The sequence below is a fragment of the Colobus angolensis genome, unplaced genomic scaffold (genome assembly GCF_000951035.1).
Source record: "Colobus angolensis palliatus isolate OR3802 unplaced genomic scaffold, Cang.pa_1.0 Scaffold29, whole genome shotgun sequence".
NCBI lineage: Eukaryota > Metazoa > Chordata > Mammalia > Primates > Cercopithecidae > Colobus > Colobus angolensis.
Window position 1 is genome coordinate 4,144,954 of NW_012116154.1, and position 22,102 is coordinate 4,167,055.

General features: G+C 38.0%; 1 protein-coding gene across 2 annotated transcripts in view; it reads right to left on the reverse strand.

Annotated features, from left to right (window-relative positions):
• WDR19 (WD repeat domain 19) overlaps positions 1-22,102 on the reverse strand; it is a 93,782-nt gene that overhangs the window by 33,589 nt on the left and 38,091 nt on the right. For both annotated transcript variants that reach the window (XM_011949102.1, XM_011949103.1), the window contains 10 exons: positions 21,551-21,700; positions 18,213-18,360; positions 17,878-18,082; positions 14,617-14,776; positions 14,292-14,402; positions 11,687-11,796; positions 5,907-5,964; positions 2,310-2,450; positions 2,146-2,228; positions 1,259-1,342 (listed from right to left, as the gene is read on the reverse strand). In XM_011949102.1, the coding sequence (XP_011804492.1) occupies positions 1,259-1,342; positions 2,146-2,228; positions 2,310-2,450; positions 5,907-5,964; positions 11,687-11,796; positions 14,292-14,402; positions 14,617-14,776; positions 17,878-18,082; positions 18,213-18,360; positions 21,551-21,700 (1,250 nt within the window). The remainder of the gene's footprint in view (positions 1-1,258; positions 1,343-2,145; positions 2,229-2,309; positions 2,451-5,906; positions 5,965-11,686; positions 11,797-14,291; positions 14,403-14,616; positions 14,777-17,877; positions 18,083-18,212; positions 18,361-21,550; positions 21,701-22,102) is intronic.

Consider the following 22,102-nt stretch of genomic DNA (forward strand, 5'->3'; position numbering starts at 1 on the left):
TTTTTTTCCTTTTAAGTAGGAAGATTATAATAGTAATATAGAAAACATAGAAAATGTAGATTTTTTTCACAATTATAGATACAGCTTCATGGTGATATATAAAACCTTTACATATCCTCAGTCACAAAGCTCATACCTTTGTGTTGACCTCCAGATAGAGCTCAGGATCCCTCTTCAGTTCCTGACCGGCTCTCAGCTCCCTCCATTTCAACAAGACATTCGGTATATATCTCTATTTCCTAAGGTTACTTTTCTAAAAGTGCAGGGTATTAAATCTCCTTTAAAAGTTTCTTAGTAGATATTTCCAAGTTAATTTCCAGAGGCTATAGAAAGTTACACCTCTTTAAAAAAATTTTTTTTATTTTTAAACTTGTTGTAGAGATGGGCTCTCTCTCTGTTGCCCAGGCTGTCCTCAAACTCCTGGCCTCAAGTGATCCTCCTGCCTTGGCCTCCCAAAGTGCAGGGATTCCAGGTGTAAGCCACCATGCCCAGCCCAAAAGTTACATTTCTATTGGTTGTGTACATATAAGCACATTTTGACAACATGGTTATTAGTTTAAAATAAATATTTCCAAATATGGCAGGTTGCCTTAATTTAATTACTATTAGTGAGGTAGAACCTTTTCATATTTACATCAAATGCAATTTCATAATTGTATTTCCTCCTCTGGCACTTGTGTTCTTGTCTTTAGCCCATTTTCCTATTAGTGTCTTTGAGTTTCTTGTATTAAGTAGTGGGAGATCTTTGTATGTTTAGGATATTAACTATCCATTGCTATATTTTAACTATATTACAATAGAGTTATAAATTTTTAAATACAGTTAAAATATAGCAATGGATAGTTAAGCAGCTTAAACAAGCTTAAACAAGCAGCCCTATGTGGCTTCAGCAAGCAGCTGTATGTTTCTTCACTTTTCTTTCCCCCTGCATCTGTGATTTATAAAATAATAATCCTCCTTAATAAAATAACAATCACTTTATTTTCATGCCATATTATATCAAAATTTCAACTTCCACTATAAAACCCTCAAATAAAAAGAGATACTAGTCTATATTTGAGTATATAAAGGAAACACTGAGATATATGAGGTACAGGAGAATTTTAATAGTCTGGCACTTCAGGTCAACAAAGGATTAAATAAAGGTGTTTTCTGTCTTTCTCTACTTTGCCTTTCTTCCAGGGTTGCAAATATCAATGGTTAATTTGTAAAGCTTATATTACTTTAAATTGGTATAAATTTGAGAAAGTGTACAAACCTTCCATCTGCTTCCTTGGCTTTGGCATACTGCAAATGGATCTTAGGAGAAGAAACATGGGGCAGAAGATCACCAACTTTTGCCCTGGAAAAGTAGGTACAGGAGAACAATATGAGTACCAGGTTCACTCTAAAAGTAGCCTGCTATAACCAAATGTTAGGTTTTAGGATGCAAAAAACAGTTATTACTATCTTTCAAAAATCTTGGTTCCTGGTGGGGTACAGTGGCCTGTAATCCCAGCACTTTGGAAGGGTGAGGCGGGCAGATCACCTGAGTTCAGGGGTTCAAGACCAGCCTGGACAACATGGTGAAATCCTGTCTCTACTAGAAAAAAAAGTACCAAAATTAGCCAGGCATAGTGGTGGCAAGTCTGTAATCCCAGCTACTCAGGAGGCTGAGGCAGAGAATTGCTAGAACCCAGGAGGTAGAGGTTGCAGTGAGCTGAGATCATGCCACTACGCTCCAGCCTGAGCAACAGAGCGAGACTCTGTCTCAAAAAAAAAAAAAAAAAAGAAAAGAAAATCTTGGCTCCTATGGGTAAAAGCTGATTTAATTGCTGTTTCTCCTAACACCCACTCCACTCCCACCCCCAAGGGTAGGAAAATGGTTAGTCCATTAACTCTGTTAGGACAAGGGGGGTTTTTGTTTTTTCCTACTAATTTATCTGATTAAGGATTTCTCCACACCAAACCAGGAGAATGTGCTATTCTTTGGAAAAAGAACTATTAATATGAACTTATCTAAGGAGAACAAAAGAGATGAAGGGCAGGTCTAGATAGGGGAACAGAATGGACAGGGAGAAGGCATGGCAAGGAGGCAAGTGGGGAGACCCCAGAGGCACATTCATTTCCAATCCTGTTCAGAAACAAACCGCAGGCAGCTCTTACCAATTCTTAGAGCGGATGTAAACAGATGCTGCTTTGTCATAGTAGAGACCTTTTTCATACAGTTGGGCTGCTTCTGAAAATTGCTAAAATAAGACAGGATTATTAAAATACTAAGTTATTATGTATAAAAGACCATATGAATATTGATGCAGACAAAAGAGGACCTTCATATTCTCCAATATAGCTCCACAGTCTCTTTTAAGGACCCTGCTGGGATGCTTGAGTGCTTGGTTAACCCCTCGACGTATGTCTCCCATTCTTATAGACATCCGGGCCACTCCAGCCAGACAAGCTTCGTCATGTTCCTGCAATCACAAGGCAAATACTAACAAATCAGATTCTAACTTAACACCATGTGTTTAAGAAAGAACAATGAATTTAACTCTAAAATGATTCCAAAGGTTATGGTTTACTTTTATCTTTTCAGGGAAATCTCATGATTTTAAAATAACACTTGGGTCTTTTTTTTTAAAAAAAAACAGCTATTACAAAATTGTATTTTGTTCTGTGAAAGCCTAGATCAACTTCATGCTTAAGACCAAATTTTTACTGTCTCTCATATGTCTTGACCTTCTTTTCTTTTTCTTTTTTTTTGAGATGGGGTCTCGCTCTGTTGCCCAGGCTGGAGTGCAGTGGCATGATCTCTGCTCACTGCAAGCTCTGCCTCCTGGGTTCAAGCCATTCTCCTGCCTCAGCCTCCCAAGTAGCTGGGACTACAGGTGTCCACGACCACGCCCGGCTAATTTTTTGTATTTTTAGTAGAGACGGGGTTTCACCGTGTTAGCCAGGATGGTCTCGATCTCCTGACCTCATGATCTGCCTGCCTCGGCCTTCCAAAATGCTGGGATTACAGGCATGAGCCATCGTGCCCGGCCACCTTCATATGTCTTTTTGGTATAAAATTTTATATAAGAAGTAATATACTAGCTATATAGCATAAATGCTATGAATAAAATTAAGAAGAAAACCATTTATCAAATTGCAGATTTCTCTATGAGGCATGATTAAACATAAAAACTTCATTTCTTTAGTAATTGTTAAATTCATTAAAGATACCAAAGACAGCTAAAGAACTCACCAAATAACTAATCTGTACTAGTAAGATGTAATGTCAGATTATATTTTATCTAAAGCAGCATGTCTAGTAAAATTTTCTGTGATGACAGAAATGTTCTATATCTGCCCCATCCAATATGGTAGCTACTGGGCATTTGAAATACAGCTAGTGTAACAGAGGAATTGAATTTTAAATTTTATTTAACTTTAAATAATTTAAGTAGACACCTGTGGCTAGTGGTTACTGTATTTGATGGTGCAGATAAAGAATGAACTAAAATTGATGTAGCCAGACAAAGAAAATGTCAAAAACCTAAGAGATAAATGAGCAAAGGACATGATCAGACAATTCATTAAAAAATACAAGTGGAAACAAAATACAATTGGCCAATAAATAAAAACATGCTCAACTTCACCAATAATCAAATATATATAAAATAAAATATCTTTATTTGCTTATAGAATTGGTAGAGATAAAACAACTGATAACATTCAGTTTTGCTGAGAATGAAGGGGGCACTATCATACATGGAGTGTGTGTGAATTATTACAATTTCTTTTGAACAGCAATTTAGCCATGTCAAAAATGAAAAGTACACTTTGTAACCTAGAAATCTAACTTATAGGAAAATATTCTTCAGAAATACTATCATAGGTAGCTAAAGATACATGTACTAGGTAGAATATTCATTGTAGTGATTTTAAAAAACGAATTTAATTTTTTAATTTAAAAAAGTTGTTGTTTTTTTAAAGAGACTGGGTCTCATTCTACTGCCTAGGCTGGAGTGCAGTGATGCAATGCTACCATACCCAGCTAATTTTTTATTTTTAAATTTGTAGAGATGGGCAGGGCGCGGTGGCTCAAGCCTGTTATCCCAGCACTTTGGGAGGCTGAGGTGGGCAGATCACTTGAGGCCAGGAGTTCAAGACCAGCCTGACTAACATGGCAAAACTCTGTCTCTACCAAAAATACAAAAATTAGTCAATCATAGTGGCACATGCCTGTAATCCCAGCTATTCGGGAGGCTGAAGTATGAGAATCGCTTGAACCCAGGAGGTAAAGGTTGCAGTTAACCAGGATCGCACCACTGCACTCCAGCCTGGGTGACCCAGTGAAAGACTGTCTCCAAAAGAAAAATAAACAAATGAATTTGTAGATATGGGGGTCTTGTTTTGTTGTCCAGGCTGGTCTTGAACTCCTGGTGTCAAGCATTATTTAGACTCACTTTTCTTTTCTACTTTTTTTTTGGAGACGGAGTTTCCCTCTTGTTGCCCAGGCTGGAGTGCAATGGTGTGATCTCAGCTCACTGCAACCTCTGCTTCCCGATTCAAGTGATTCTCCTGCCTCAGTTACCCGAGTAGTTGGGATTACAGGTGCGTGCCACCACACCTGACTAATTTTGTATTTTTAGTAGACACAAGGTTTAACCATGTTGGCCAGGCTGGTCTCCTGATCTAAAGTGATCCACTGGCCTCGGCCTCCCAAAGTGCTGGGATTACCAGCATGAGCCACTGCGCCTGGCCCTGGACCCATTTTTTTTTTTTTTTTTAAGACAGAGTCTCACTGTGTTGTCCAGGTTGGGGTGCAATGGCACGATCTCGGCTCACTGCAACCTCCGCCTCCTGGGTTCAAGCGATTCTCTCTGCCTCAGCCTCTCGAGTAGCTGGGATTACAGGCGCCCATCACCATGGCTGCTAATTTTTGTATTTTTAGTAGAGATGGGGTTTTGCCACATTGGCCAGACTGGCCTGGACTCACTTTTCATGTTAACATAGTTTGGTGATTTTTCAAATTAGCTATCATGAGGTTGCATTACTTTTGTAATAAAAATGCTATATATAAAACGGAAAGTCAAAAGATTTTCAACCCTCACAAGACATCACCTAACTTAAAAACAGTAATTATTATTATAAATCTTAGCTTTTTAAGCTAGAATTCTGGGATGGGAAAAAGAGGTAGCATAGTGGGTCATGCTTTCCAGGGTCATCTTAAAAGATATAGTATGAGACAGAAACAGCAGAACAAAGTTTTATGGATTGGGAATTCACTTTCAAAATGGTTACTGAAACTTTTTTTTTTTTTCTTTGAGATGGAGTCTCACTCTGTCACCCAGGCTGTAGTGCAGTGGCACGATCTTGGCTCACTGCAACCTCTACTTCCCGGGTTCAAGCGATTCTTCTGCCTCAGCCTCCCGAGTAGCTGGGACTACACGCGTATGCCACCATGCCTGGCTAAGTTTTGTATTTTTTTTTTAGTAGATGGGGTTTCCCCATATTGGCCAGGCTGGTCTTAAACTCGTGACCTCGTGATCTGCCCGCCTTGGCCTCCCAAAGTGCTGGGATTACAGGTGCCAGCCACTGCGCCCAGCCTACTGAAACTTTTAAAAAGAGCAAAAGGAAAAATCTTATGAAAATCATAGCCTGTAGGTAAGAAAGGATAAAAATCTTATTTCCAACTTTACTTAGACTTATATTAAGAATGTAAAACTTATCAGACTGGTAAAAATATTGTCTTCATCAGGTTTTAAGAGCTTGAAGTGTTTTAAAATGATTTAACTATTTCCTTGCAAGGTTGTTAGTAAACCAAAGAAAAGGCTCACCTGCTAGATAGGAAATACAATACAAATAAGACCATGATTTTTAAAAATGAAACTGAAAATGAACCCAAAGATTATTAGGCATATCTTATCTTTATCCAAGGTTACCTTATTATCACCTGTTATTCCTTTCTCATAATGAGCCAAAGCATTTACATAATCACCCCTGAAAAAGAAAAGAGTGGATTTTAATATTTATTTTAGAATTTTATTTACATATACTTTTTCCTTTTTTTTTTTCTCTTTTTTTTAGAGACAGGGTCTTACTGCCCAGGCTGGAGTGCAGTGGCACAAACACAGCTCACTGTAGCCCCGACACCTCACTGGCTCAAGTGATCTTCCAGCCTCCGCTTCCTGAGTAGTTGAGTCTACAGGCATGTGCCACCATGCCTGGCAAATCAAAAAAAAAAAAAAAATTTGTAGGGACAAAGTCTCACTATGTTGCCAAGGCTGGTCTTGAACTCCTGGGCTCAAATGATCTACCACCTTAGCCTCCCAAAGTGCTAGGATTACAGGCATGAGCCACCATTGGGGAGTAGTGGACCAATTTACAAATACAAGATTTAAAGGATAATCTTTGTCATTGAGTTGCTTAAGCTCACAAAAGATGTGTAACACTACAGATGCATTCTTTCAAAGTGCAGTATGTCATTATCTTACTACTTTAAAAGTAATTATTAAGCTGGGTTATGCTATACTATAAGGTACTTACTGTGTGGTATGCTAGGCATTTTGAGGAGCTACATTAATTTTCTTTTTAAATTCCAGGGTACATGTGCAGGATGTGCAGGTTTGTTACATAGGTAAACATGTGCCATGGTGGTTTGCTGTACCTATCAACCCATCACCTAAGTATTAAGCCTAGCATGTATTAGCTATTTTTTCTGATAAGAAGCTACATTACTTTTATTGGCTATTTTTGGTTAATTATTTCCTTTGGGGCACTAAATGACAATCACATGACCATAGAACATTTCTTTTTTTTTTTTTTTTAACCAAGGGCCCAATATTTACAAGAATATATATTGAGGGAATCTAGAAGGCCATCAATTTATTAAAGGGTAGAAGTGGAGGAATACATTGGGGATTATAGTGCTGAGGGCCCTGGTTCTTATACCAAGAAAAAGTATTAATATACATGATATAAATAATATTCCTGGGCCAGGCACGGTGGCTCACGCCTGTAACCCCAGCACTTTGGGAGGCTGAGGCACACGGATCATGAGGTCAGGAGTTCAAGACCAGCCTGACCAACGTGGTGAAACCCTGTCTCTACTAAAAATACAAAAATTAGCCACGTGTGGTGGCATGTGCCTGTAATCCCAGCTACTCGCGAGGCTGAGGCAGGAGAATTGCTTGAACGCAGGAGGTGGAGGTTGTAGTGAGCTGAGATTGCGCCACTGTACTCCAGCCTGGGTGACAGAGCAAGACTCCATCTCAAATAATAATAATAATAATAATAATAATAATTCCTTCCTGTGACTGATGCTAACATGGATCTGCATATACAGAAGACTTTTATTATTTCAACTTATTTTCATTGTTTGGGATAGAATGAATCAGTGATTTGCCTAAAATACTTTTTGGGATCTATCTTCCTCTAAGAAACCATCTTCTCCAGAATAAATTAGTCAGCTCTGAAATGGCATGATTTGAGATCTACCTTATCACTACTTTATCAGCTTAGACAAGTTACTAAACCTCTCTAAGCCTCATTCACTTTCCTCATCTATTAATGTAGAAGGACATTTTTGGAAAAGGAGCTGTTCGGTGGTTGAGAACTTTCTTTTGTTCAGCCTAGGACTCCAGAGTCAGCGATATTCCTAAATGGAAATTTCTAATACGGACCTGATTACATCAACCAAGCTAGGGATTTTTCCTGAGAATCGGGAAGAGACATCCTCAGGAGATATCCCTAGCTCAGCTGATGTAATCAATTGAGTTGACAGTTCCTCCCACAGAAGCCTGAGGTTTTCCTTGGGCATGCTAAATTAATACTTTGGAACTCTCACTTTATTTTTTGTTATTTTAGCTCACTGGATTATTTATTATTTTATTTTGAAGCTTTCATATGGAATTAGCTCATCAGTTTAATCCCAGACTTTAGTAAGTTAAATCTCACCTAGACCTGATAGACTGGCCCTGCTTTGACCTAATCAAGGTCTTGGATGCATAATGAAACAGACGGTTGAAATGGAACACAGGCCTAGGGTCTTAGGTGTCAAAGTCAGTAGCTGGTGGCTATTCAGGTATTGATGACAATGAACTATACCTAAGTTAGGTCCCATTATCACAAGGAAATTTCTTCAGACTGTTGGGGGCTAGCGTGTGTGTATACTAGGGTCCGAAGATCTGCATACAAATATCAGTGAAGGCTTTGAGAATCGGTGGCTTCACGGTCAAGTGGTGAGCAGAAGGGGTTAGAAATGACAACACACAGGCTTTCAACTGACTTCAGTTCATCTGACCATGAGACAAGTTTGAGAATTTGTTACAATACTTCAAATTTTCCTGAAGGAAGTGAAAAATTCAAGTGTTCTGGATGGTCCAACGGCTTACTGGGGTGTCTACTCTGACAGGACATGGTGGATCATATTTTCTCCTTAGCACAGAAGTTTTATATTCTAAGACTCAGTCATCTTCAGGATGCAGGTGGAGGGCCAGGGGACTGGGGCCCTGTCTCTTGTGTTACGTACAAAGATTCCAACGTGCACTTTTTGGTATATGCATTTATAAGGAACAGAAATGTGGCAAACTTCATCAGATTGATTAGGAAGAAATAAAATCTCTAAAATGATTTTAATCTGTAGAATAGGAAACTTGAAAGAAGATACCATGTTTAGAAATGAAAGAGTACTTATTTTTCTTATTTTGAAACAGGGTCTTGCTCCACCACCTAGGCTGGTGTATAGTGGCGTGATCACAGCTCACAGCAGCCTCAACGTTCTGGGCTCAAGTGATCCTCCCACCTTAGCTTCTCTAGCAGCTGGGACTGCAGTCACGTGAGCCCAGGCTTGGCTTTTTTTTTTTTTTTTTTTTCTTTGTAGAGACAAGTTCTCATTATGTTGCCAAGGCTGGTCTCATACTCCCGAGCTCAAGCAGTCTTCCTTCTTTGGCCTCTCAAAGAGCTAGGATTATAGGCATGAGCCACCATGCCTGGTACAGAGTAGTTTTTGATAGAGTAACTCCTACTACATGAATTTATGTGTCAGTATTCTCAATGAATCCAAAGTCTCTATGACAGTAAAGTAGAACTATGTGAAATGTTTTTAGAAAAAAATCAAATGTTATAACTATATTTTCTTTGTTTAAAGACTAATCTTTTTCCATATTTTAATATTTTTGAATGTTGGAATGTATCATAATAAATGTTAAAATGTCTGGTTGTCATTACACATACATGTACAAACTTATATTTGCAAATGAATTATTCCTTTATTTTCTCTGCAGATATTTACATTGGTAGCACCAACCATGGCTGAAAGTTAACTTAAAACTGGATCCTAAATGCCTCTAAAATTACACTTCGATGCAATACTGCAATAAAAATGTATAGTCTGTCAATTAAGACTATTGACAATTAAGAGGGTCTAGCAATTAAGAGCACTAGAAAATTCTAAATTTCTCAGAATAGATTATGGAATTTCCAAAAGCAAGAGAGATTTGTGACTCCTATTCATGCATCATAAAGGACTATTACTCAAGCCCTCAGTATCCTCCTGGGAAGAGTTTTTGGCTTGAATTGCAATACCAATTGTCTAATTTTCATACACATGAAAGTCAAAAAACTATAATTAAAAAAATCATTTAGTTAAAAAAATGTATGTATCTGTGAAGTACAAGTGTAGGTCTTTGTGTGCATATATTGGGTAGTGGTGAAGTCTGGACTGTTAGTGCACTCATACCTGAATAGGGAAAACTGCACTCAGTGGGTAATTTTTCAACCCTCATCCACCCTCCCACTTTTTGGAGTCTTCAGTGTCTATTATTCCTCTTTGTATGTCCTTGTGTCCCCATGGTTGAGCTCCCACTTATGAGGGAAAACATGCAGTATTTGATTTTCTGAGTTACATCCCTTTGGCCTCCAGTTCCATCCATGTTGCTGCAAAAGACAAAATTCATTCTTTTTTTATGGCTGAGTAGTATTCTGTGGTGTGTGTGTGTGTCTGTGTGTGTGTGTGTACACCACATTTCCTTTCTTCAGTGCTCTACTGATGGACACTTAGGTTGATTCCTTACCTTTGCTATTATGAATAGCGTTGCAATAAACATATGAGTGCAGGTATCTTTTAGATGTAATGATTTCTTTCCCTTTCGGTATGGATTGCTGGGTCGAATGGTAGTTCTAGTTTTAGTTCTTTGAGAAATCTCAATACTGTTTACCATAAAGGTTCTACTAATTTACATTCCTATGAACAGTATATAAGCATTCCCTTTTCTCCACATCCTTACCAATGTCTATTATTTTTAGATTTTTTAATAATAGCTATTCTGACTGGTGTAAGACGGTATTTCGTTGTGGTTTTAATTTGCATTTCTCTGATGATTAATGATATTGACCATTTTTCATGTTTTTATTGGTTGCTTATATGTCTTCTTTTGAAAAATGTCTATTTATGTCCTTTGCCCACTTTTTAATGAGGTTATTTGTTTTCTTCTTGTTGAGTTGTTTGAGTTCCTTGCAGATTCTGGATATTCGCTTGTTGTTGGATGCATAGTTTGCAAATACTTTTTCCCATTCTGTTGGTTGTCTGTTTGCTCTGCTGATTGTTTCTTTTGCTGTGCAGAAGCTTTTTAGTTTAAGTCCCATTTGTCTACTTTTGTTAGAAAAAACTGTAATTTTTTTTTTTTTTTTTTTTTTTGAGACGGAGTCTCACTCTGTCACCCAGGCTGGAGTGCTGTGGCTGGATCTCAGCTCACTGCAAGCTCCGCCTCCCAGGTTCACGCCATTCTCCTGCCTCAGCCTCCCGGGTAGCTGGGACTACAGGCGCCGCCGTGTCGCCCGGCTAGTTTTTTGTAGTTTTTAGTAGAGACGGGGTTTCACCGGGTTAGCCAGGATGGTCTCGATCTCCTGACCTCGTGATCTGCCCGTCTTGGCCTCCCAAAGTGCTGGGATTACAGGCTTGAGCCACCGCGCCTGGCCAGAAAAAACTATAATTCTAAGCAAATAGAAAATGTAGACCAAACCTTGGTGTTTTTCACTATGGTTTGAAATTACAGAGCAAATCCTTAAAGTGTTAAAGGAGGTCAGAACCATGACGTAAGTTAGGAAAAGCAGTGTGATGCTATGCATAGTTGTTGATGGCCACATGCGATTAAAAATATTTAGGCTGGGCGCAGTGGCTCACACTTATAATCCTAGCACGTTGGGAGGCTGAGTTGGGAGGATCACTTGAGCTCAGGAGACCAGCCTGGTCAAGATGGTGGGACCTTGTCTCTCTAAAAATTTAAAAAATTTTAAAAATTAGCCAGGCATTGTGGTGCATGCCTATAGTCCCAGATACTCAGGAAGCTGAGACGGGAGGATCACTTGAGCACAGGAATTTGAGGCTGCAGTGAGCTATGATCACACCATAGCACTCCAGCCTGGATAACACAGAGAGATCCTGTCTCTATTAAAAATAATAATAAAATAATAATAATAACACTTAGATTCTAAATGCAGAAACAGCTTAGATCCAAACTTAGATTTTGATGCTGAAAACTTAAAGTGGATAATGCACATATAAGACATTAGAAAAAACATTTTTCAGATATATAATTAATATAGTATTTTTTCTCTAAAAAAAGTATTAAATCAATGGAGGGCCTTATCATTAATGGAAGTTTCAAACTAAAGATATTTGCAGTCATTGGTACTGACTGAAATGTATAAAACAAAGACTTACGCGAATTCAAGCTGAATAGCATATTCTTTTGATATAAAAGGAATCTGGTCTGGGGCCAAATGCTTTGCCAGTTGTAGAGCACTGTCCCAATGCTGTAAATCCCTTCTCATCTGTTAAGAAGAGAAAGACCTTAATTTTAAATGAGCAAAATTATTTTGCAAAGTTACCACCAAGAGCTAGTTTTAATAAAACTAATTACAAAACCTTTTTGTTTAAATAATGAAACTTGATCTTTACAATGATAATATATTACTATAGCATGCATTCTCAATAGGGTTGACAGAGCCCTGAAGAAGGCAAAAACTGATTCTTCAAGGGGCAAAAAAACTTAGCTATTACAATGGTTTGTGGCCCTCCAAAACTCAATCTTATCTAACAAAATCTTAGTCCTTAGTATTTAATTTTTCTCAGCAGGGAGTAATCAAATTAAATTAATGTAATCAATTAAAGTTAAGTTTTATTTTTAGAAGGTAGTGATTTTAAAAAGTTGAGAACACTTTGCTATAGGAATTGGTGTGTTTTTCTCAGAAAATCTGAAGCTATATCACAACACGAGTAATAGCAAATGTAACTAAAATGTAAATATATCTTTCTTCCTAGTTCCTGTGGTCTTTTATCTCTGCCTGGTACATAATTCTAAATATAAACTAATCATCAAGGAATCTTTTAAAGTTCATTCCTCACTTTATTCATACTTTCCAAACAATAATAGCTAACATTTTTCAAGTGTTATTATCTGCCAGATACTGTTCTAGGGGATTAGCTTATTTATCTTTCACGACTACCCTTTTGCAATGTATTAATACTTTCTTGTATCCATGTTAGAGATCCAGAAACTGAGGCAAAGAGAGGCTCCTCTGTACATAAGGTTACACAGCCGGTACGTGACAGAGCTGGGCAGTAGGGCTCTGCCTCTGAACTCTTCACCTGGTTAACTCATCAGCTTTCAAAGTGAGGTTAAAGAGTAATCACCCTTCTCCATTATCAATCCATTACCTCAAATTCTTTCCAAGTCTAGCAGCACATGACAAGTGCCCACAATTAAATACAGAAGAGTTGAGATGACATCTTTCCCCTCAGTCATCGCAGCCATATTCCCATTTCAGTGAGTACTAATCCAAGTTTTGAAAACTTCTCAGGGTGTCCCAATTATCTTAAATAATACTGTAAAATTACCCACATTTTTCTTAAAGTTAATTTAGTTCACTTAAAATTTAAAAATGAAAATTTGCTATAGAATGATTTGTAAAAGGAAAGCTGTAAAATTAATAACAAATGCTTCCAAAACAACCTCTTTTACATAGTTGTAGAAATGCCAGTTTTAGGTGAAATAATATTAATGATTACAACAGCTAATGATATGTCTTTACTATTGATCATGCACTGTGCTAAAAGATCTCGTTCTCATTTTTAAATCTTTACAAATATCCCGTGAGCTAGATATTATTCTTCCTACTTTAAAGAAATAGGATCTAGGGCTCAGAAAGGTTAAAGAACATGTCCAAGCTTACACAGAGCTGGAATTTGAACCCCGACATGTCTGACTGTGAAGTCTACGCTCCTCACTGCAAGTCCCTATGGCCACGGTTCCCTTCTTCCCTGCCCTTGAACTAACTAGGCCCTTCATCCTGCTCTAGGCCCTCTCCTGCAATGCTCACCTCTGGGAAACCAGTGATGGTACACTAGTCCTTAGCTCACCTCTTAATACACAACAGAATTTCACACAATAAGGATAAATGTGCCTCGGTTTTCCCATCTGGAAAACAGAGAAAAAACCAATCCGATCTCGTAGGATTGTTGTGAGGGTTTAATGAGTTAATACATGTCAAGTGCTTAGAAAAGTGCTTGGCCCACATAAGCACTCAATATATGATGATATTTTTCCTTGTATATGTTTTTGTAATTTACACAATCTGTTCTCTTTGGACACATTTAGATTTCAATTAGTAATGTTGTAATACCATGCATTTTATGCCTCCACAAAATGCAGAATAAACATATTTTTGAATTATGATTTTAATGCAAAATATTATAATTAATGAGTACTCAGGGGTTCTTAAACTGACATGTTTGAATTTTAGGAGGGGGAAGGCATATAGTGTCTGTGCTGAGAAATTTTAATTATATAGAAGGGGTGATCCTCCTTTGCATGTTTTTATGTTCTTTCTTTTTTTTTTTTTTTGAGACGGAGTCTCCCTCTGTCACCCAGGCTGGAGTGCAGTGGTGCAATCTTGGCTCACTGCAACCTCTGCCTCATAGGTTCAAGCGATTCTCCTTCCCCAGCCTCCAAGTAGCTGGGATTACAGGCTCACTGCAACCTCTACCTCCCAGGTTCAAGCTGTTCTCCCGTCTCACCCTCCTGAGTAGCTGGGATTACAGGCACATGCCACCATGTCCAGCTAATTTTTGTATTTTTAGTTGAGATGAGGTTTCATCATATTGGTCAGCCGGTCTCAAACTTCTGACCTCAGGTGATCCACCCACCTTGGCCTCCCAAAGTGCTGGGATTAGAGGCGTGAGCCACTGCGCCAGGCCCCATTTTTTTTTTCCCCATTTCCCCACTGGATACCTCTTACACAATTTCCATTCTTAATTGCTGCCATACCTCCAGGGCAGCAATAGGACAGCTGGATGCAAGGTACAGGTCCTGAGCCAGGTTATAATCATTGGTAAACATGGCAAGGTGTCCTGCCAAAAGATTGTAGTCCTCTAGTCCCTACAAATAAAAGCAATTTTGATGAGAAAAAAAATGTAACAGTTTAACTTTTTTTTTTTTTTTAAGGACTTTGATCAGTAGGAAGTGGTAATATTCTATCGATTCACTTGTTTAAGAGTTAGGTAAGATTAAACGGAAAAAGTTTAGACTGCATTTAACTTAAAATAGCATTTACATCTTAACTTACTTGATAATTCTATAACATGCTGTTTACCTTTATTTGTTCCAAGGACATCACCATGCCAACATTTCCAATTCTCCGATAAACACGGATTGCAAACTCTACTTCCATGTGATGTAGACAAGCTCTGGCCAACTCATTCCAGGCAGCCTCATCATTCAGAAGCCTGCACATTTCCCAAGCATCAGAAAACCTGGGATGTAAGTACATAAGCTTAATCAGAACGCTCCACTTGCCACGTTAGGCAATTTTCAGACTACATGTTATCTAATAGTGTGCCCCAGATAAACTGTCTAAAACATTTCTTAACCTGTAATTGTCATTTGCAAGTAATGAAAAGACACTTAAGCTTTCTTCCTTTTTTGTGCAGATAAATGTTTTTCCCTGAATTTCTTTTATTAATCTGAATCTACTCTGTAATCAGCCTACTCAATTAACAACTAAACTAATTCTATTCATTTATTTCTTTTTATTTCACACATAGATGAATATTATTTTTGTTCTCCATAAGTCTAATAAAATTAGTATTCTATTCCTATAAATTTAGAAGTTTAAAACAGGGGTCAGCAAACTATGGCTCACGGGCCAAATCTAGTCAGCTGCTGTTTTGAAAATACAGCTTGAGTGGAACAGTCACTCATCAGCCCACTCTTTTTTTTTTGAAGACAGAGTCTCGCTCTGTTGCTCAGGGTGGAGTGCAGTGGCGCAATCTCACTTAACTGCAACCTCGGCCTCCCTGGTTCGTTATTCTCCTGCCTCAGCCTCCTGAGTAGCTGGGACTACAGGCGTGCACCACCACGCCAGCTAATTTTTTTGTATTTTTAGTAGAGATGCGGTTTCACCATGTTAGGCAGGATGGTCTCGATCTGATGACCTCATGATCCACCCGCCTCGGCCTCCCAAAGTGCTGGGATTACAGGTGTGTGCCACCGCACCCGGCACAGCCCACTCTTTAATGGATTGTCTGTGGCCACTTTCCGGCTACAACAGCCAGCCTGAGTAGCTGTGATAGAGACCCTATGGCCCTTAAAGCTTGAAATATTTACCATTTGGACCATAACAGAAAAGGTTTTCAGACCTCTGGTTTAAAACATGAACATAAATGCCAATTAAACTTTTGGTGGAACCTCTACATGAGTGAATATATTACATTCATCTATCTCTTCATTTATCCATTTATCTATTCACCTATTCATTTTTCCATCCAACACACATTTACTGAGCTCCTCTTATGTGCTTGGAAACATGACACAAAAATCAACCACAGTTGCTGTCCTTAAGGCGGTCACAATTGGGGAAGGTGGAAGAGACAGATAAGGAAACAAATGACTATAACACAGTTTGACAGAGGTAACTGAGTACTTACAATAGGTAACTCTTGGTGCTAAGTCTTTTGCATAATTTCCCTTACCCTAATAACACTACCCACTAAGTATTATTATTATTTCTCCTTTAAAGATTAGGAAAGTGAGGCTTACAGATGTTAAAAGACTAGCCCAAGGCACACAGAGATAAGTGGTGTCACGCTCTTAACCACTGTGTATACTGCATCCTGGCTCTGAGGCAACACATCAGAAAGACCCCAAGCAGGACTGCCTGTGGTGGTGGGGAAGTCGGGGAAGGCTTCCTGGAGCAGGAGATGGCTCCACTAATTTCTGATGGGTAAAGAAAGAGGGGTTACTACATTCAGAGATAGGGAAAGGGCGTTCCAGGAAGAATCGTGAAATATATGCAATTTCAGCAGCCAGTGGAACAGAGAGGGAGTTGAGTGGAAACAGCTGAGCTGGTCTTAAATCATGAAGTGCCTAGTAGGTCATGGAGGTCCCCCAGGAATTTGGATTTGTTTGTAAAAGCAATAGGAAGTCGCTGAAGGATCTTGAGCAGGGAAACGAGGGGATCAAATCACATTTTCAAAAGTGTGTGGAGAACAGATGAGATCGTTATAAGGCTACCCGCAGACACAGCAGTTAGGAAGTGGAGAGTTACATTACACATTATTCCAAGTGAGGGCCTGGGTAAAGACAAGGGAACACAGGAGGAGGAAAGGAGCTGGTGTATGTGTGTGTTAAGGCATGTGCATGTGTGATTAGAGTGAGGGAAAATAGGGGTCTGTGGAAATTGATGAGTTCAGTTTTAGAAAGGGCAAGTTTGAAGAGCTCATGGACTTCCAAGTACATATGACTGGAAGGTAGTTGTGAGTACAGGTTTAAGATAAAGACACAGATTTTAAAGTCAACTTCATATAGGTGGTATGTTGAGCCATGTAAAGCAGAGGAGATTCACTCGGGAAGAATAATTAGAGTAAGAAGAGAAGGAAACTCATGAGACCCCAATAAATAGCACATTTAAGAGAGGCTCAGAAGAATTAGAACGTCAAAGGAAATTCACGGTGGCTCTAGGAGATAAGAGAAAAAAACAGGAAAAGGAAATCACAAGCAAAGCAAAAATCAAACTTCATTATGATGAAATCAAGATATTGTTGACATAATTAGGTTTATTAGGATTTCACAATAACTGGGCTCTTTGGAAGCTTAGAAACCGTTTTGTTCTTACAGGCTTTTCTTATAATAAAGTACTTGTAATAAAAACAGCTTACTATCTTATCTGAGCCTCACAATACCCCTGTGAAATGAACAAGGGAAGTACTGTTATCTCCATCTATTGAATAGGATTTGACATTTTATCAAAAAGACACCTGCACTCATATGTTTGCAGCAGCACTATTACAATAGCAAAGTCATGGAATCAACTAAGTGTCCATCAACAGATGACTGGATTTTAAAACGTGGTGTGTATATATAGATATACACACCATGGAATACTACTTAGTCATTAAAAATGAAATCATGTCTTTTGCAGCAATATGGATGGAATTCGAGGTCATTATCCTAAGTGAAATGCCCCAAAGTCAAAAACTGCACGTTCTCACTTAGAAGTGGGAGATAAACAATGGGTACACATGGACATAGAGGTGGAATAAGAGACACTGGAAACTCCAAAAGGTGGGACGGTGAGACAGGGTTGAGGGATAAAATACTACCTACTGGGTACAGTATTCACTATTCTGGTGATGGGTACATTAAAAGCCCAGACTTCACCATATGCACTATATCCATGTAGCACAACTGCACTTATATTTTTACATTTACAAAAAATAAAAAATATTCTTGCAAGGAGAAAGAATAAAGCAATAAAATAAGATAAAATAATTACAGGATTTGACCTTTAAAAATCACAAAAGCAAATGAGAAGTTCCAAAAGAAGTCTCTTTGACTTCACTCTTTGAAAGCCTACCTTTTTAGCATTAAATTCTGTGCCAGCATTGGTCTCAGTTCGTCAGGCCCCATATCTTTGAAGTTGCTGAGAAAGCCATAGGTGCTAAGGTAGATGTTGTTTACTTTTCCACTCTGTGTTTGGCAGGTCAACTCTCCATTATATAGCAGCAAAGGTTTATGAGCAAAAGGAACTTTGGTGCTACCAGCCAAAATAACCTTGGCTCCTACATTATAAAACAGACATCTCAATGCTGAAAGCTAATACTCAGCACAAAAATCAGAAAGGCATGTTTTAATTTTACTGCAATGGGGAAATTCATTTGTCAGGAAATATACACAAAAGGGGTTTAGTACCTTGTATAGTGTCCTTGTGAAAGACATAAGTGTACACCTTATCATCATCATAAGCAATAAATACACCTTTATCCATTGGCCAGTTTTCCCAAAGAATACCTTTAATGGTTGGTGAAAAATCTGGAATCTCACAGGTAGTGTCATTAACCTACAAAATAAGATTTGCAGATTTGCCCCAAGTCTGTACTTAAATCATTATCATTTGCCGTGGTAGAAGCCTGTTTGCAGCCTTAGCTGGCTTAGCTTACTAAGTCATATTCAACCTAACATCACTCCAACAACAACAGAAAAGAAAGTTTCTTTTTCCATTCTTATCCTAGGTCTGGCTTGAAAAAACTATAGTTATTTGGAAAATCCAAGGTTTGATCTAAAATCTGGCAAATTTGTAGGAGATTGCACGAGTCTAGACACAAAGCTTCAGCTTAAGGAAAAAAAATTAAAGCTGCTCAAGATGACAGAAATTTAAACTACGAACACACTTGTGTTTAGAAATTTTTCATAATACTGAGTATTTGATAATACTGGGTATTAAGAAACAAATTAATTCACATGATTGAAGTAAATTACACTAGGGATGCTTTATTTCAAAAGACTTCTCTAAAATGCATGTCAACAAATATAAATATACAATCATCCCTCAATATCCATGAGGGATTGGTTCCAGGATCTCCTACGGATAGTGAAACCCACAGATGCCCAAATCCCTGACCCATAAAATGGTGTAATATGTGTATAACCTGTGTACACCCTCCCTTATACTTTAAATCATCTCTAGATTACTTATAATACCTAATACAACATAAATCTCATGTAAATTGTTGTCATACTGTATTGGGAACATAGACAAGAAAAATTTTCTGCACAGGTTTAGCGTAGACAAAGCCATCCATTTTTCCTCTGAATATTTTTGATCCACAGTTGGTTGAATCCGTGGATGAGGAACCCATAGATAGGGTGGGCTGACTGTAATATTATACTAAATAAGCTATTTATAAAAATCAGTCCATATAAGTCCTGTGAACGCAGGCAGATAGGCTTATATATATCCTGAATAGGGAACTGAAAAATATCTGCCTCCTCCTACTCTTAAAATAAAAATGAAATAAAAAATCCCTGCAAATAATAAGTAATACTACAAAGCTGTGTTATTTAATATAGTAGCTGCTATTATAACATCCACATGTAGCCAGATGTACCTATTAAGCACTGAAATATGCCAAGTCCGAATTGAGATATGTTTAAGTGTAAACTACACACTCAGAGAGTTCGCATGAAAAAAAGATTGTAAAATATCTCATTACTTTTTTTATATTCAATTACACATTGAAATGATAATATTGAGATACAATTGCATACCAGTCAGAATGGCGATTATTAAGTCAAGAAACAATAGATGCTGGCAAGGCTGAGGAGAAAGAGGAATGCTTTTACACTGTTACTGGGAATGTAAATTCGTTCAACCATTGTGGAAGACAGTATGGCGATTCCTCAAGGGTTTAATTAAATATATTAAAATTAATTTCACCTGTTTGTTTTTTATCTTTTAAAAAATGTAGCTAATATAAAATTTTTAATTACATATGTGGTTCACATTATATTTCCATTGGACAGTGCTACTTACAAGATATTGTACTAATTACTTCATTTCATGCTAACCTTATACTCTAAAAGACAGGTACTAGTATTATTCCCATTTTACAGATGAAGAAACTGAAGTACAGGGAAATCCGCCCAAAGTCACACAGCTAGTAGGTTGATGAGCCAGTATTTGAACCCAGGCAGTCGGGCTCCTGAGTCTCTGCTTCTAAGCCATGTTAGTCTATGTTATAGTGATGCTCACTTTGCATAGATGAGCACATCAGTGCCACTGGACTAGTGGTTGAACTCTTTTTAAAAAAGGTAACCATTTGTTGAGTGCTTATTATGTGGCTAACACTGTACTAAAAGCTTACATGCATCATCCTATTAACTTTTCATTTAACAACCCTACAAAGTAGGTACTAGAACTGTCTCCATCTTAGACAGACAGGAAAACTGGAAATCCAATCAAAGTGACAGCTCTTTAACAGAAATTATCAAGAAAAAGAGAATTGTAAATGGAGAAAGTAAAAATGAATGAAATCACCTTGTTTAAGGCTGACCTTACTCCTTACCCTTTCCTAGTAGCCACACCCTATTTTTGACTTTAACTCCTGATAGAAACCTGATTTACCCTCCTACTCTCTTGTATATTCTGTCTAAGCCACAGTTTCTAACTGTGGTGAATCCACACGGGGGAAATTCAAGGCAGCTCTAATTAGTTCCCTGTTATAGAAAGGAAACCTATACAAGGTGGAATTTCCATATTAAGTAGAGGGAACTCGAGGTTTATCTTCATTTATGTCATTCATCCTTCCTTATTTGCTTTGCAATTAGGGGAGGAGTGCATTGAGTAAGAACTAGCAAATTAGGAATTTGGCATAGATAATCCAGGTACATCGGTGGAAATTCATTATATTCGTCAAATAAAGAAAGAAAAGAAAAGAGAAAGAGAAGAGAAGGAAAGGAAGGGAAGGGAAAGGAAAGGAAGAAGGGGTGGGCATGGGGAGGAAGTAAGTCTTTGTATCAAGCGAAGTGTAGCAGTGAGGAGCAGGCTGTTTACATTGAGGGGACACCACAGTGAGTTCCTAGGGACCTGGAAACAGTATTAAGGATGGGTCCACAAGCAGCTGTAGTTTATGTGAATTTGACCAAGAACATAGTAAACTATTAACAGGATATAAAAAGTAAATGAAAAATCCAATTATAGTAACTAATGTAAAGGCACATCTCCTCTTTTCTAAATCTATTTTCAAAAAAGTTAAGGACGTTTAAAAATATGAGTGGCTGATTTTTAAAATGGGCTCATCCATTTTTATTCATCTAATACAGAAATACCTGTTCCTTGTGCTCAGGATCTTTAAGGAAAAAGGAAAATCAACTGAGGTGGGCAGAAAGGACAGATAAGCTCACTGCCTATCGGGAGAGAAAAGTCACGTACAGGAAGATAAACTGTAATTATTGTATTGTGCAGTAAGTATACGATAAGGTTGAAAGTGGTAGAGGATATAATAACTATTTTTTCCCATTAAAAATCTTTCTGGGATGGCCACTATGAAGAAATTACAGAATAATGGAAAAAGTTGTCTTGATATAGTCATAAGAAATCTATCATAAACATGATATGAAGATGATAGCGAAGAACTACAATCCTTGGCACTAATTAATAGAAAATTTTACATGAGATACACTTTAAACACACTTTTTTCCCCCTATATTGCATTTGAAAAAATAAACATTTAAAAATGTTCTAGACTTACTGGACAGTAAACAAATCCATCACTTTTTTCATCAATGAAAACTAATCTGGTCCCATTTGGGTCGGGAAAAATCTTTTTCACACTGACAGGATGTCGATAATCATTAACGAACTGCCAGTCTTCAATGTAGAAATACTGAACGACACCAGTCTAAAAAAAAAATTCAGTCATGAAAATATAAAAGGTAATCAAGGAAATACTAACTTTCAACATTTAAATTAAACATACGTCCTAATTTTAAGAGAAAAATGTCATGTTTTTGATGAAGCGTCTAAGAATAATATTTAGTATATGTGAAAGGTACAGACTCAAGAAAATAAATAAAATGGGAAAAGCTGGGCGCAGTGGCTCTCGCCTGTAATCCCAACACTTTGAGAGGGGTTTCACCGTGTTAGCCAGGATGGTCTCAATCTGCTGACTTCGTGATCCGCCTGCCTCAGCCTCCCAAAGTGCTGGGATTACAGGTGCGAGCCACCGCACCCAGCCCAGCCTACTCTTTAATGGGCGGATCTGCCTCCCTGGTTCAAGCGATTCTCCTGCCTCAGCCTCCCA